We start from the raw sequence: 16,220 nt of genomic DNA, 5'->3' as shown, positions 1-16,220 counted from the left end.
CGCTTCTCCTTCCTGACTGTGACCCTGCATGCGTTTGCAGGAGCTCACAGAGCTTGCTAAGCCAGAGCTTTGAGCTGATTTAGCCACTGGGAGGGGATTAGTCCCTCTAATCCGGTCTGCTCGAAATCTCACTGCTGCGCCCGGATGGCTCTGCGCCGTGCCGGCGGGACCCGCCGACGTGCTGGGCTCCTGGGGGAAGGACGGCCGGGGACTCACGGTGCCGGCACAGCCAGAGCTCCGCGCTGGCTCGTGTGTCCCGAGCGGAGGCTCTGGCACCCATGTCCCTGGACGGGCACGTTCAGAGGGCAGTGGGGAGGACATCAGCCCGACCGAGGGGGCAGCTGCCCTTTGGCAGCCCCTCTGCTCAGTGCCGGCATCTCCAAACCAGCGTTGCTCGACGTTAGTGAACCCTCCCATCCTGCTGCTGCTGAATGCAGATTGCCTCCTTGAGAGCTTTTTAAGCCACGTTTTAAGAGCTCCTAATGTGATCAGCATTTTCAGTACAGCCCTTCCTGAGCCCTCATTTGCTTACCCTTTGTAAATCTAATACTTGATTTAAGCCCTTTTCTGCTCCCTCCATTTGTAAGGACAAATGTAAAGTAATTGTTTGATATTGCAGCGGTTTCTTCAGCCTCCAGCTCTAATTTCCCACTAATACAGTATTGTCAGGGGGATCAATCTAGCCCAGCACCTTCTGCCTCCTTGGACTGGATTGGAAATGGCTTTTATACTGCGAGTCTGGGATTTGTGAATCTTGCTGTGACTATGTTTGTCCTTTAAAGGAAAAATCATATAAGAAAATATCCCATCTTCCTGTAGGCAGCTGTTAATCCCCTGCTTGGCCGCCGCCTGCCTGCAGCTGTCTCTGGGACCCTCGCTGCTGGCCTCTCAGGGCTCCTGCAGCTCCTGCAGCTGCTGCTGGTTGATAGAGGAAGGGGAGGCAGGGTGGGTTCTGTGAGATGTCTGTTAATTACCTCCAAGTTTTTCCTATTAGAGCTCTCGGACAGGCCCCACTTCAGGAAGGTCCCTTGGACTGAGCGTGGTTGTGCTGCTCCCTGCCTGTCCGCCTCTGTGCTGTGCACAGCTCCACACTGCAGCAGGCACACTGGGCCTGGGAAGATTTTTTTTTTTTAATTTTTGTCCCTGCCCTGCTGCACACCGGGGGCTAATGGCCGGCACCCCGAGCAGCAGCCCTGCTGCAGCACCCGCGCTGCTCTGCCCAGCGGGGGGGCGATGCTCGGCCTGCCCCAGGGAGAGCCGTCTGCAGCGCGGCACGCAGGGCTGCTCGCGCAGGCAGCCAGGAGAGGCTGAAGGCTCAGGCTCTCGCTGAGATTTAGATGCTAGTGGTAAATTGCAACCTTTGACAGAAATGCCTGAGATTTACTACAAAAATCAATAGATGATTCAAACAGTCCAGCACTCGGAAAGGCAAATAACACCACTCCGACACGAGCAGTTATTGATATTCATGAGCGGAGGTGCTCATTACAGCGCCTGCTAACAGGATGGTGAAATGGATTGCTGCAGGATGGGACGGGGCCGTGCGTGTGCGACCCCGGCGTGGGCTCTGCCGTGGCAGGATGGGACCCCACACTGCCCAGCCGTGCTGGCGCGGTGCTCAGTGCAGCCTGAACCAGGGTGCTGGTGGCTGATCCCCCCGGCTGAGCCCTGTGGGAGCAGTTTGGGCCCCCAGCTCCCCCAGGGTGCTGAGCTGGGCGTGCTGCAGAGTGCCCGTCTCCACCACCTGAGGATGCGGCCCATCACGCTGCTCTGGGCAGGACCCAAGGGGCCCGGCTGCGCTCAGGACAGCTGGGCTGGGTGCTGCTCTGTGGCCGCAGGCGCAGGGCTGGGCGCCGCGGGGAGGCTCCGCTCGCACACACTCAGCACCACGGCTCCGCGCCTGGGTGAAACGCGTGGTGATGCGCCCGAGTCCCTGGCCGTGGGGGCTGCTGCTGCCGGGGGGCTGCCGGGGGGCTGCTGGGGCTGCGTGTGGCCGGTGGCAGAGCCTGGCCGCGGGGCTGCACCTCCCGCTGGCCGGCTGCAGCTGGCGGGGAGACAGAGGGGGACGGCAGCCAGGGAAAGTGGAGGTGAGCTCAGCCCGGGGCCATCTCGCAAGGCTGCACTTGACATTTAGGTGTAACTGTGGGCTCCTACAGAACAGCCCAGTAAGTTCCACAGTAAATTACTGCCTCTTGCATGTAACACAGCCCTCTCCCAAAGCCTGCCAGGAGGAGGTACTGATGCTGGGGTGTCTCTGGTGCTCCTGAGCGATGTGGTCGGGCCCCCTCCTCGCCGTGCAGGGCTGAGCCTCCCTCCCTCCCTCTGGTCCTGTCCACGGGGTCACCGCCCCGCGCCGCTGCCCGCTTCTCCACCAGCCCCAGCGGCACAGCAAGGGGAGCGGGGCAGCATGGGGCTGCCCCAGCCCACGGATGGGCTTGCCCTAAGAAAAGCCCATGCATAAGGACCGGTGGTAGCCGCTTTTATTTACACAAGAGCTCACATGCTGAACAAGGATGCTAGTGCCACTAAAGTACCCGTAACAGCAGGATTCTGTGCTTTATTCACAGGACAAAATATCGGTACAACATTTTTCAAAGACAGTTTTTCTTCAAGCAGATACATCTCCCCACCCTCGTGGCTGCAGGCCGTGCTGCAGTGATGGCAGGCGAAGCAGAGCGGCCGGAGCCCTGCCTGCCCTGGCCCCACAGACAGCGACGCCGCCTCCACTCCCCCGGCCTGGGACTACCCGGGGGCCCTGGTTCACTTTGGGGTGCCAAGGAGGGGTGTGCCCTGGGGGAGCCTGTGCACGGGCTGCAAGGTGGGGCCATTGCCGTGGCCCAGGACCACAGGGCTGTACAAGTGAGCAGGACCCCACAGCACAAGCCACCACACCGCCGACCTGCTGGGATGGGCAACGCCTGCTGGCACCCATCCTGCAGTGGCCGCAGCAGGACTCTGCGTCTCCCCCAGCCCCGCTCACCCTGCAGCATCCCGGCGTGCTGCCCCGCCTGTGCCTGGGGTGTCCAGGAGGGACAGGCTGGCTGCAGGGCCTGGCTCCGGCCCCGGCCCCCACAGGCCACCCCCGTGGAAGACTGCAGCGTCACGTCACCACAGCGCTGCTCCCGGGTGCTTATTCCCACCTGAAGTCCTGCCCGACTGTTTCATAGAACTTGATATTGTAAGGTCTGTAAAAGTCCCGGAGCTGCTCTATCACCTCGGGGTCTATCTGCACGTGAGTCCTCCCTTTGGACTTGCCCAGGCAGCGTGGCGAGCTGCTGCTCTCAGTTTTTTTCAGGCAAGGAAAGCCTTTCGTCTTGTTGAAGTAGAAGTGCTTGTCTGTGATAACCCGTTTGATGCCCAGGAAGTCCTGGACTTTGCCCATCTCCCCAGCCGGGTCTGTGATCAGCTTCTCCCCGCTGACGAAGTGGATCTGGGAGAGGGGGAAGTACTGGAGCCAGCTCTCCAGGTGCACGGCGTACATCCCGATGCGGATGGCATTCCAGGAGGTGTCCACCAGCCCCAGGCTGCGGTTGCGGAAGGACAGCCCCTCAAAGGTGGGGATGTCTGGCTTCTTGGAGAGCGTCTGCGTGTAGTCCGAGATGGCGCGGGTGACCGGGTTCCTCACCACCACGATCAGCTTCGTGTCCCGCGACATGTTGAAGATCCGCCGCGGCGCCTCCTTGGTGACAAAGTAGCTGGGGGTCTTCTCCACCGTGATCTGGCTGTCGAGCGTTCGTGGCATCAGGCTCCTGCAAGCAAAGAAGAAGATTACGGTGAGGAAGGAGCTGGGCCGCTCGCAGTGGCTGCCCACGCTGCACTGGGCGGTGTGCGCGGCACGAGGCTGGCAGGGCGTCTGGTCCCGGCAGGGCAGGAGGACACAGCTCCCTCCCGCAGCACTGCAGGGTCTGCCCCGGCCATGTCCCCCCATGTCCCGCCTGAGTGCCCCGGGAGAGGGCAGGGGTGTGCACCAGTGCCTCCACGTGCTCCAGCCAGAGGAGACGTGCAGCTCCTGGGGGGCTGGAGCCAGGCAGGATGGCGCAGAAGGGCACTGCTGAGCTGCCAGGGAGCTGGTGCTGTGCAGCAGCCAGGGCTGCTCCATCTCCACCAGCGGTAGATTCATCATCAGTTTAAGGGAAGTGTGTGAATTCATTCCGCAGCCATGAAGCCAAGCGGTCCTGCCATCCACCCTGATCGCTGCCATGGGCGCATTAACCAGGAGACAGCCTCTGCCAGCCTTCGCTCAGTCTTTTATCACGTATTACTACACTGGTTGCCATTTGCACAAGAAATTACAGTGGCTCCTTCCGGAATTACTGCAATTACCTGGCTTCTCCCCTCCCTGATCGCATTAAAGTGCAGCCAGGCTCCCGCGCTCCCTGAGCCGTGGGCACCACAGGCAAGCACCAGGTGCCAGCCAGAGCTGCGCTGGCTCCAGCCCCCGTGGGGACACAGCCACCCCTTATCTGTCCCCTCAGCCTGGCAATCAGCACTGTCTGCATGCGGCCCTTGTGCCCCAGCGCTGTGTGCGACAGCGGAGCTGCAGGGCCAGGCAGCGGGCGTGTGCGGGGCGGGCGGCAGCACCGCCGCGAGGAGTGCTGGGGGCAGCCCGCGGGTGCTGCGCCACGAGGGGCTGGGGCCCAGCTTAGTGCTAATTAAATCGCTTCGACAAGTGAACATCCAAATCAAATAAAAACTAATGGGATGGAAAGATTTATAAATTGGCCTTGTATTACTAGAGAAAACTCCATCGCAGCCAGACGTGGGGCACAGCAGGAAGCACAGGGTGCCTGGACCAGGATGGCAACAGCACCCCGGGGCCTTGCTGCCCCGACGCCAGCAGTGGGCATGCGGGGGCCTTGCCATCCCACGCACTGCCTGGGAGTGAGGAGCGGCTTCACCTGGCGTCCAGGTGCTCCGCCTGCCTCAGGGCTCCCCAGCCCTGCAAACCGTGCTGCCAGCCATACCCTGCCCCATGTCTGCTGCCCTGCCCGAACACCCACAGCCTGCTCCTGTGCCAGCTCAGTCTGCCAGCTCAGGAAATGCCGCAGAGCATCTCTAAGGCGTCCTCAGTGGGGCCAGGAGCAGGGGCATCACCGCTCTCCTCCCCATCTGCAGGGCTTTGGAAGGAGCCAGGGGACAACCGTGCCAAACGCAGGTGGCTGCGGCACTGACCATCACCCCGGGCACATGCAGGGGAGCGTGTGCCATAGGCACCCACAGGGTCTCCTGTACTCGCAGGCACCTTATATTTCAACTGTGTTTATTGCTCAAAAGCATCTGCTACTATTTCCACTTTGCAGTACAAGTTGGTGGCTCAGCGACTGCAATTTAATTGTGCAGCAGAACACAAGCTATAAGGCACAAGCAGGCACTGCCTGGGGAGAGTTTTATGGCGAGCTGAGAAATGTGCCTCCAGGAAGGGTTTATTTGGAACAGTCCCTACGTTCAACACTCTGCATCCGCGTGTGCCCTGCTCGGAGCGTCCCGCCAGCCGCCCGAGGCCCCGAGCGCAGCCCCTGCCCGTGAGCCCTGGGTGCAGCCAGTGACCCCCACTGCAACCGCTGGTGTGCAGGGGGCTTGGGCCCCCCCGGCTCTTCCGAGAGGTCAGGCAGAGCTCATGTGAGCGCAGGGGAACGCCTGCAGCCTGGCAGGTCTGTGTCCCCTCCACAAGGGAACCCGGGGAGCGAGGCAGAGGAAGAGCTGGTACACCAGTCATCTTAACAGACTTGGATCTATTGATGTCTGGGCTGGCCCAGTGCAGCCTCAGGACAGAAGCAGTCATGGAAAGCAAACATCAGCAACCCTGTCTGCAGCAACTCAGCCGGGCGGGAGCGAGGCACTGATTTATTCATGGGATAACCCCGCACAGACTCCAGGCCTTCCCGGCCTGCTGCAGCACAGCTGCAGAACACCGCAGCCGCCTGGTGACCCCAACCAGAGACCGCCAGGGAAGCGTCCTTCGGCCCTCTGGAAATCCACGTGGTCCCTGCAGGGTCCCTAGAACAAGGTCCACAGCCACCGCCTTTGGGCTTGGTCTGCAGAAAGAACCCTGATGGAAAACCGAGCTGGGAGGAGACGCAGCAGTGGCAGCGGGGGGCAGCACCCGCCTGGTCCCAGTCCTGCTGGCCTCGCAGCCCTCGCTTGCTCTTGACCAGTTTTCTCATTTGAAAGGGAGCTAATTAGCTAGCATAAATTAATAGGGATGTTTTACATAGGTACCTGAGCACAGCCGTGGCTTAATTGGCCTTTCCCTGTGCTCTGCTCCAAACCCCATAAATCCAGATTATGATTCCCATTGTTTAATGACTGTCAGGAAATGCTAATTTAGTGCCAGGCACCACTGCCGGTATCTCCATATCACAAACAAGTTTCATCATAAATCAGTGCAGGACAGCTTTATAAGCGAATCACTATTACAATATATTGGTGGAGAATCATAAAACTGCTGTTTCATTAATGGCTCATCTTCAGGCTTGTTAGACTTTCATTACGTGAGCTATTAGGTCCATGTATTTAAAAAATGAAATTACAGGTTCTAATCAATTATGAAAAACAAAAAAATCTCTGCAGAGTAAATTACAGAAATGAGACAAGAGTTGTTTTTTGTTTAAATGGACTCCCAGTGTTTGCTGCTCCTGAACAACAGAGACTGCTGAGACAACAAAACACAGCCCAAATAGATAAATAAATCACCAGTGAAACCATGCAAGGGGGAGAAATGTCATCCACACATTCATCTTTATGTTAACGGCGGGATCCCCAGAGCTGCAAGAGCTGGGAAATGCATTGCAAACTTAATTACAGTTGACTTTAAAATGATATTTTTGGACTTCTGCATTCACAAAGTTATTTGCATACAAATAGCATGTCACATAGTTTTAAGCCTCCGGCTCGTGTGTTCAGGTTTGAAGGCTCCCAGCACCTGGCCCGCGGCGCTGCGCACCCCGGCGCAGCAGGAACAGCTCCGCGGTGCTGGGGCCCCTCCGGGCCGCGCCGCCCCGGGCGCCCCGCGCTGCCTGGACGGGCCGTGCCCCGCTGGTTTTGGGGTTGCTGCTGCCTCTCCTGCACGGTGCCAACCAGGGCCGAGGACGGTGCCCCCGGGGAGGGGAGGTGCAGCGCCCGTCACAGCCCCGCCAGGTAACGGTCTCGCATGCAGGCGGACAGACGCAGACCTTCGCCACCGCTGCCTGCGGGCCGCAGCGCCAGCCCGCTGCTGAAACAACAAAACGGGCTCTGCTTGCCCCTGGGCCACAGCAAAGCCCCAGCGCTGTGCTGCCGGGCTGGCAGCCCCGGCCAGAGACGCGCCAGTCCCACCGACACCTTGGGAGCAAGGCGCCCTTGTGTCGGTGCAGAATCTGCCCTGGGACGGACGGGCGGTGGTTTTGGTGCCGCCTTCCCCTGCCTCAGGCCTCCCCGCCAAGGGGCTCAGCTCCCGCTGCTGTGGGACTGCACCGCTCACACTCCTGTCACACCAGGCCCTCCCTGTGCTCATCCGATCGGCGCTGCCCGGCTGGAGAAAACACACGGGAGCTTTCTCCATCTGGCAGCGCGCACAAGCCGTCCGCACTTTGTCCTGGTGAGGGGAATCTGCAACGCAGCAGAAATGGAGGAGGTTAAAAAAGCTGATGCTGAGTGAGCAGCAGGGCAGCTCTGCACGGAAATCATCAGGGAGGTGGTGGAGCGAACTCCGCTCCGGCCTCGCAGAAGCAGCGTGGGCTGCAGGAACGCCTCTCCCCTGGCCTGCACAGGGACCAGCCCAGGGACCAGAGACCCCTCCTGGGGCCCGTGGGGCAGCTGCTGGGGTCCCCTCCGAGGAGCAGGCGTCAGAGGCACTTCCCAGCAGCAGCGCTGGGGTGCAGCTCCCTCGTCACTCCCAGCACACGCTTTTCAGCAGCTACAGGCTTTCCCCTTCATTTGCTTTTCACTGTGCTTGCCAAGAAGGCTAGCCCTCTGGCCACCAGAGGGATTTAATTATCAGGGGCATCGCAGCTCTCCCCGCCTGCCAGTCGTGGGCTGCAGACACATCTGCTCGCGGTGCCCATGCACGCACCTCCCACCCGGCTCCCCCCAGCCCTCCCCAGCGTTCCCTCCCTCCAGCCACGCTCTGCTCGGCCCACGAAGCGGGCAGGCCGACAGCCCCTTCCCCTTCCCCCTCCCTGAGGAGGTCGGCCTGGCTGCTGTTGTGCTGGGGAGAGGGCAGGTGCCTCCGGCCCACCGTGCCCCCATCCCTCTGTGCCCCCAGCCCACCCCACAGAGCGGCTGCCCTGGCCCCGCTGCCATTCTGCGAGCCCAGGAGGCGCCCCGGGGACATGCAGCAATCCCTCTGGGCTTCCCAGCACCAGCCAAATCCCCTGCTCAATGCACTAATCTGGTTGGAGATACAGCACTAATTCCTCTTGAATTAGAGATTATTTTTATTGTAGTTACTAAATTCTTAAAGCCCTTTAGTGACATTTTATGTGAACGCTAATGCGCGCTTCCAACCTGCAGATTCGGGGTTCTGTTTGCCCGCGTTACTGGGGCAAGGGGACGGGCGCGCCCAGGCGGGATGGCAGGAGCCGCAGGAGGATGCTTCCCAGGCGCCAGGCAGCAGCACAGCACCAGGGCAGAAGCCGCTGCCCGTCCCTGCGCCGCCGAGCTGGCGGCCGTCCCCTGCAGCGCCAGGAGCCAGCACATCCCCTGCCACGGACAGCCCGGCCCTGCTTCTGTGGCTGCCCCGGCTGCGCTGCTGCGAAGGCAGCGCCTGCCCTGAAGGAGTTAACTTCTCGCCAGCACCTTTCCCAGGCCTGAATTATTAATTTTCTCATAATCTGCCTTTGGGCACCCTGCGGCCCCTACAACGCTCCCACATTAAAGAAACATACGCTCCCTTGCTGCCTACGTTGCTTTGATGTTGAACATGCGTGAGACACTCTCCCAGGGATAAATTTGTACAAAAATTCATCAGATGATTGAGATATTGCAGATAAGCATGCGTGGGGGAGCGCGCACTCAATAATCCCGTTACGGCACGGGTCTGCATCCAGCCCGTGCAGCGCGCAGCAGAGCTGGCAGCTCCTGGGTAAATATTTGCCTGTTGCCGCTCGCTGTGTGCAGAGGATTTGGCGAGCACATCCAGGGCTCTCCTCAGAGGCCGCCGACTGAAGTGTGTGTAATCCTGGACTTCATCCACTCATCGACATAAAAACAAACTGTTTAATTTGGCAAAAAAAATCCCAAGTGCTGGCTCTTGTGATGAGGGCCGAGCGCTTTCCCTCAGCCACCCGACGTCATGGGCTCAGCGCCTGCGGCTGGGACACGCTGCCTGGGCACGGGGAGAGGGGAGCCTGGGTGGGCAGCGAAATCCTGCAGCACCCGCAGCACCCGCTGGGCTCCCCTCAGACCCGCTCCCGTGCAGCCGGCCCGGCTGGGGCGCACAGGGTGCCTGGGCAGGCACCGGCGACGCGGGGACCCAAAGCGCGGCTGCTGCTCTGAGCCGGCCCGTCCCCGGCTGGCCCCGAGCCGTGTGCCTGCTGCAGAGGGGTTGTGCCGTGCCGTGCTATGATATGCCGTGCTGTGCCGTGCTGTGCCGTGCTGTGCCGTGCTGTGCTGTAGGTGCATGTGGGGCCAGTGCTGGGCTCGGCAGGACTTCAGATGCTGTCAGTAGAGGAAAGCTCAAGCAAAGCTCCACAAAGGTTTAAGCAAAACTGGGTCAAGCATGCGAGAAACTGAGGTGTGAGGAAGATAAAATAGCTCTTCTGGTGGAGTGACATTGCAGCAGACTTTTAGGACACGGCAATACAGCAGCCGATACCCAACAGCTGGCGGTCATGCAGTTACAGAGCACCGTGAGGAGTCCACAGGGCACAGAGCACCAGCCCCGGTGCCCGGGTCCCCCAGGCCTCCCCACGGCAGCGTTCCCTGCTGAGGACAGCCACGCTACGAGGGCCGGGGGTGCTGGCCCCGGGAGCAGGGCTCTCAGCCAAGCAGGATGGACTCGGCTGCATCCCCTAAAGCCTGCACAATTCAGGGATCACACCGTCACCCGCACTGGGAAAATGATGACCTGAGGGATGACCCAGGGAAAGCCCGTCCCAGCCCCGTGTCCCTCCTGCCGCACTGTGAGAACACCTGGGCCCTGCGCCAAGGCAGTCCGGAGTTTTAATGATGGATCAGCTCCCTTTAATAAATGTTTATGTTCAAAGATTTTACACCAGCGCTCACAGACAGATAATGAGGGACATTTCAATGCATAAAAGCAGTGTGAACACAGTAATTAACTTTGTTGCTGATTCATTTTTAATCATTCAAATGCTCCAGAGATTTGCTGTGTCCTTTAAGTCAACAAAATCTTTTCCAAAGGGCACACTGCCGATGCCCTTCATGCACGCAAGCCCACGTGTAGCTCCCATCTCTGTAAACAGCCACCCACCACTGACTCCCAGCACCCAGCAGCCACAGGGCCAGGCGGGGAACAACCCGCAGGTGAGCACACCCCAGCCCTGTGCAAACCAGCCTCCAGGGGCGGCCGCAGCGCACGGAGAAGGGCTGGGGTTGCCCCCTTTGCCATTCCCACACCAACTGTTTTCAGAGGTGAAACTTCCAAAATGAACACTCAATAAAAACCACATAATGTGCCACGGCTGCTGCAATGATTCCCTAACTGAAAGCTCAAGTCAGAGGCGCATTGCCCACTTGGTGCTTGTGAGCATGCAAAGGAACAGGGCAGCGTGCTGGCACCGAGCACAAACACAGCAGCGGCCCCTTGCACGCCTGCAGCCACCCTCACACACCGCTGCTACGGCCCCCAGGCCAGCTGGGCTGTGCCACCAGCCGCTGTTTGCCAGGTCCTCGGGTGCTGCCAGCCCCAGGGCCCGCTCTCTCCCGCGGGGCTGGGGTCCCCGCAGCCAGCCCTGTGGCGGACACCCGAGGTTGCCACGGAGCAGCACCCTTCGCCTGTCAGCTCCATGGAGCATCCATGCCCACGGCCACGCCAGGTTCTGAGAGGGATCTCATGCTACTGAAGCGAAGGTTAGAACAAATTGCAGTGTTTACAAACAAGGTCATGGAAGACAGAATGAGAGCACGCATCATTAATATTGAAGAGTTGGTGCCCCACGAGGATTTACCTCCCTGCGTTCTCCCAGGCTCCGGCGCCCCTGGGCTCTCTGCTGCCCCAGGCCCACCCCAGGACCACGGCAGTGGCCAGGGCAGGCGCTGCCTGCAGGGCAGCTCCTCAGGCACACCAGCCTCTGCCGGAGCTTCGCACCCATTCCTCTGAGCCAGGGCGCTCTCTGAAGTCAAGGAAACTTCAAAGCATCCTTGAAGCTTGCTGCCTTCCTCTCTTCTTGCTAATTAACTTTAGCAAAATGCACTGTCAGTCAAGCCCACAAAACAGTCAGTGTCGTCGGGCAAACCCTAATGGGCTCCCATTTGTGTGTGAGCCAACCTGGCCATTAGCAGAGAGCAATTAGCGAGGCGGAGTGCGGGAGCCAGGGCTTGCACGCTCCCTCCGCCGGCGTGGGGGATGCAGCATTTTCCTCCTCACCCGGGGTCTGTTCCCTGGGGCAGCCACGAGCCTGGCAGGGGAGGCTGGCAGTGCTCGGTGTGGAGCACCCCGCAGCACCCCGCAGCACCCCGCAGCCGTCCCGGCCCAGCCGCAGGGCTCTTGCAGTGCGGGGGAAAGCCGGGATTCAGCCAGGCGGGGAAGGGGCTGACGTCGGCTCTGGTCTGGTGCTGACCCCGGGACAGGATTCACGCAGCTGCATCCCAGCTGGAGCCGCCCAGCGCTGCCCATGGCACCAACGCTTTTCAGCTCAGCTCCCTGAGGACAGCGATGCGGCAGTGCCGGCCACGCAGGAGCAGCCCCACCTGCTAGGAGAAACCCCTCTCTATGAAAACAACGCTGGAGCATCTCATGGAGTTACTCGGCAATCTTGGAGAGGAAAACTGCACCCATGGTTGCTGCTCAAAGTTAACTGCAAATTAAACGACACTGTCTTCCCTGTGTTCTGGAAAATACTGAAGGTTATTGGCACACTACCTGCAGCAGGAAAAGCTCTGTATCGAACATTTAGTCCAGGATTGGTGATGAATCGATATTCCCCAGTAGCTGGCTGTTTGGTTTCAGTTGTCTTAAAACAGATCTTGCTAAAAATACCTTTCCTGTAGTGTATCTCTAGCTAATGAGGTGGATTAGAGAGGCTGATGGGAATTGGGAACGGCATGGGTGTTTCTGGCCTGCTGTCATTAAGCAGGCAGCTCCTGAGCTGCGTGGTCTCGCGTGGGGGAGAGCAGAGGGGTCCAGCTCAGGGCCCACTTGAGGCGTGCAGTCTCCAAGAGGAAAGAGCCAAGGCTGCCCCAGGAGAAGACAGGAGGTGCTACAGGAGCCACCACGGAAACAGCAGCTGTGAGTAAGCACGACATCTGGAGCCAGCGAGGACAGCGGCACATCTCCCCTGTCACTGGTTCTGCCACCTCCACATCGGCCCAACTCAGGGTCAGGGGAAAACACAGGAAAACAGAAGCTAATGTTTTTGGAACATCACGGGGAGTCAGCCCTCTCGCTGCTCTCACCTGCACCAAAGACCTGCTTGCTCCCTCCATTCGGCTCCCCACTGGAGCACAAGTTGGGAAGGATGGAGCTGCACCGCTGCTTGGCCACCACAGGGGCCAGGGACTTCTGAAGCTGATGTCTCTGCTCACAAGAGGGGAGCCTTTGCCCTTCCACGCAGCCCATGCTCTGCCTGCAGAGACCCCAGCACGGCGCTTCCCCTCTCCCGGGCAGCAGGAACAGCCGGCCCCTTGCAGCCGGGTGCCAGCGGTGTCAGCTCTGCCCTTCCCCGGGACACAGCCGCTGCCAGGACCCTGCTCCTGCCTCCTTGGTCTCTTGGCAGAGCGACACGAGCTCATCATGCTGTGGGTTAGACCTGCTCCACATTTAATTGCTCCACTTGCAAGAAGTAAAATCAATTCCACACTTTATATGTTAGCAGCCTCTGCGCTTATGTTTTGGCACATTTGTGAGGTTAAAAAAAAAAGTAATAAAAGCAGGGAAGTGTCATTTAATTGTTTTATCTGAAGTAATTTGGAAGCTCCGCTGCTTCGCTGCGATCTATTGATCTAGACACAAAGCCAGGCCCCGGCAGCCACGCTCCCATCACTGCCACCACTCCTGGAGCAGTGCCGCGAGGTTCGGTCCCGCGCTGCCGACGAGGCTCCCAGCCCCAGGCTCCCCACACCCCACTGCAGCGACCACACGTGGGGAAGTGCCAGAGCCCAGAGAACCTGCAGGGCCCCGGACTGCGAGCAGGACCTGAACACAGGACGAAGAGGCCATTTCCCAGCCAGCTGCACACGCAGCTCCCCTCTGAGCGAGGCACTCGGCAGGACCTGTGTCCTGCTGCATTGCCCATCCTGCTGCTTCGGTGCCCTTCAGACAAACCACTGCTGCTCCTGTCCTCGTCTGCCTGTACTGCAGAATCGCTCCTGATTGCTTTCAGGCAATGCAGGACAGGTGACAGCATCTGACATCTGGATGGGGGGACAAACCTGCTGAGGGGCAACAGCAGGTGAAAGGCAGGAGGAACTGGGCTTGCTGCAGTTGCCTTAGGATGGAAACGGCTTCAGAGCGCTCCACCCGCACATGTGCTGGCTCTTCAGTCACCTGCCAGCGGTACCACAGCAAAAGGAACGGAACATATCCCTCTGCAGGGTCTGCCGTGACCCAAGTACAACTCAGCAGTGGATCCGCTGGCAGCCCTCCCCGAGCAGTGCCTGAGCTGCCTCCCCAGCACAGACCCCGGTGCCGGTGCCCATGGCTGGAGCACGACCCCTGCGATACACAGAGCAGTTCTGACCTGCTCACAGTCAGAAACCAGCGTCCTGACGCCACAGGCATGACTCATGTCTGGCCAGCAAGGAGACAAACACAGGGATCCCAGAAGAGCTAGGAGTGAGCATCGCATCACGGTGCCTCGCAACCCATTTGGCAGCCAAGGAGCACTGCTCTGCCCAGGGACAGGGCACATCTCTGCTGGAAAACCACTGCTGAGACAGAGAAGTGCATGAGAAGGGAGCAGAGATGGGGCTGTGCACCCATGGGCTGCCTCCCACAACCAGCTCCGATTCTCCGCCTGTGCTGGGCATCCTTCCCCTGCTGCAAGCTCACAGGCACGTGGGGGCTAACAAAGCCTCCCCTGCTTCCCGGTGCCCCTGCAAGCACCCAGCCCTGCCTGAGAGCAGCCCAAAGCTCCTGCAGCACTTGTCACGACACACAGCAAACACACACCAGCACGCTGGGCTGGACATGGCAGGCAGAGGCCAGCACACTGCCCACAGCACGGAGTGTGGGCCACAGACGGGGATGAGCCCGCGCATGGCGCTCGCTGCCTCTCTGAGCACTGCTGAACTGCCCTCAAAAGCCTTTACTCAAATTAAAATCTTACCATCTCCTGCTGGAGATGCACTCACTGTTCTCTGCAAAGTATGAGAGATCGCAGACACACTCACTTGTCTGAGTTGAGACGAGATGGAGGAGGACAAGGGCTCTGAGGTGCCCTGAGCGGGGCTGCAGCACCAGGGACAGTAACTGTGCCATCCCGCAGGCTTGTGACTCTCACGTTTCGGAGGCCCCTTCTCACTGGCGGGTGTTTCTTCCGACGGGTGGGAAGCCTGTTTTACCAGCTCCAGCGCCAGGGGCCCGCAGGGCCGGGGCGTTTGCCCAGGCAGGGCGGATGCGGGTCCGGGGGCTCCAGAAGCCTCGCGGCAGGGAGCCGCGCGGGGCTGGGGCACGGGCTGCCCTGCCGGGGAGCGGCCTCCCCCCCGCCCCGCTCGGCCCTTCAGGAGGGGGACGGGGAGGACGAGGAGGAGGGAACCTCCCAGCGCAAAGCCTCGCCCGTGCGCAGCGCCCGCGGGCGCTCCGGGGACGCGCCGGTGCCGAAGGGCTCGCGACCCGCGGCGGGAGCAGCCTCGGGCCCCGTCCCCGCCCGCGGTCACCGGGCACCGGGCACCGCCACCGGGCGCCGGGCAGCGCCGCGGCGATGCGGCCCCGCGGGCCGGGCGGGGTGCCCGGGGCCGGGCGCTCGGCGGGGCCGGGGCCGGGGCCGTTCCGCGGCGCCGCCCTCACCTGTACCACTCGAGCCCGCGGTCGTAGTTCCTGTCGAAGAAGTGGGGCTCGGTGCCCAGGGCGCGCACGTCGGGGTGCGCGCGGATGAACTCCAGCACGGCGCGGGTGCCGCCCTTCTTGACGCCCACCACGATGGCCTGCGGCAGCCGCTTGGCGCCCGGGCGGCCCGGCCCCGGGGCGCTGCCGGCCGGCGGCGCGGGGGGCTCCCGGGGGCGGCGGGCGGGCGCGGCGCTGCCCGGGGGCTCGGCGGGGGGCCGCCCGCACGGCCGCGACTTCTGCAGAAGTTTCTTGGCGGCGGCGGCGCTGCGGGCGGGCGCGCAGCGGGCGCGGGGCGCGGCGGGGCCGCCGCAGCAGCAGAGCAGGCTGTAGCACAGGTAGGAGCAGGACAGCGACAGCGTCAGCAGGAAGAGCAGCCTCCGCGCCAGCCGCCGGGACGGAGCCAGGGCCCGCCCGCCCTGCGCCCTACGCGCCATGGCTCCATGGGGCCGGCCCGGCGGGCATGGCGCGGCCCGGCCCGGCGCGGCTCGGCGCGGCTCGGCGCGGCGGCGGCGGCGGCGGGGCGCGGCGCTGCCCCCGGGGCCCCGCGGCGCGGCCGCTCCGGCATGTCCCGGGGCTACGCGGCGGCGCGGCCGGGCCGCCCCGGGGGGCTGCGCCCGCCGCCCCGGCCCCCGCGCGCCCGCGGCCCCGGCGGCGCGGCTCCCATCCCCGGCGGGCGCGGCGCTCCGGACGGCGGCGGCGGCGGCGGCTCTCGGCTCCGCGGGAAGTGCCGGGGCAGAGGCGGCGGCGCTGCTATTTAAGGGGCCGCCTGACGTCAGCGCCGCCCGGAGCCCCCGCGATCGCTCGGCGGGGCCGGGGCCGGGGCCGGGGCCGGGGCCGGGGCCGGGGCCGGGGCCGGGGCCGGGGCCGGGGCCGGGGCCGGGGCCGGGGCCGGGGCCGGGGCCGGCCTCGCTCTCCCGCCGCGCCGGGACCCGGAGCGGCGCCGGGGGCTGCCCGCGGCCGTCCCGCCCCGCCCCGCCGGCTCTGCCCTGCCCTGCCCTGCCCGGGCGCGGAGCGGCCGCGGTCCCGGTGCGAGCCGCCGGACCCCGGCAGCGGGGGGGCCCTCAGCGCCGCGCCC

At 62.2% G+C, this 16,220-nt stretch overlaps 1 protein-coding gene across 1 annotated transcript; it reads right to left on the bottom strand.

Moving 5' to 3' along the window:
- Positions 1 to 2,531: 2,531 nt before the first annotated feature.
- Positions 2,532 to 16,013, bottom strand: HS3ST2 (heparan sulfate-glucosamine 3-sulfotransferase 2). Its single transcript, XM_066977725.1, has 2 exons — positions 15,107 to 16,013; positions 2,532 to 3,749 (listed from the first exon to the last, which is right to left on the bottom strand). The coding sequence occupies exons 1-2, from the start codon at positions 15,577 to 15,579 to the stop codon at positions 3,131 to 3,133; spliced, it is 1,092 nt and encodes a 363-aa protein (XP_066833826.1). The 5' UTR covers positions 15,580 to 16,013; the 3' UTR covers positions 2,532 to 3,130.
- Positions 16,014 to 16,220: the final 207 nt, after the last annotated feature.

This window comes from Anser cygnoides, chromosome 15 (assembly GCF_040182565.1).
Source record: "Anser cygnoides isolate HZ-2024a breed goose chromosome 15, Taihu_goose_T2T_genome, whole genome shotgun sequence".
NCBI lineage: Eukaryota > Metazoa > Chordata > Aves > Anseriformes > Anatidae > Anser > Anser cygnoides.
Note: the sequence above shows the minus strand (reverse complement) of the source record. Positions and strands in the feature narration are given on the sequence as shown.

Coding starts and splice junctions, on each gene's coding strand:
- HS3ST2 (XM_066977725.1), bottom strand. CDS start 15,579: ATGGCGCGTAGGGCGCAGGGCGGGCGGGCCCTGGCTCCGTCCCGGCGG. Junction 3,750..15,106: donor CGCGGGCTCGAGTGGTACAG/GTGAGGGCGGCG, acceptor CTTTGCTTGCAG/GAGCCTGATGCCACGAACGC.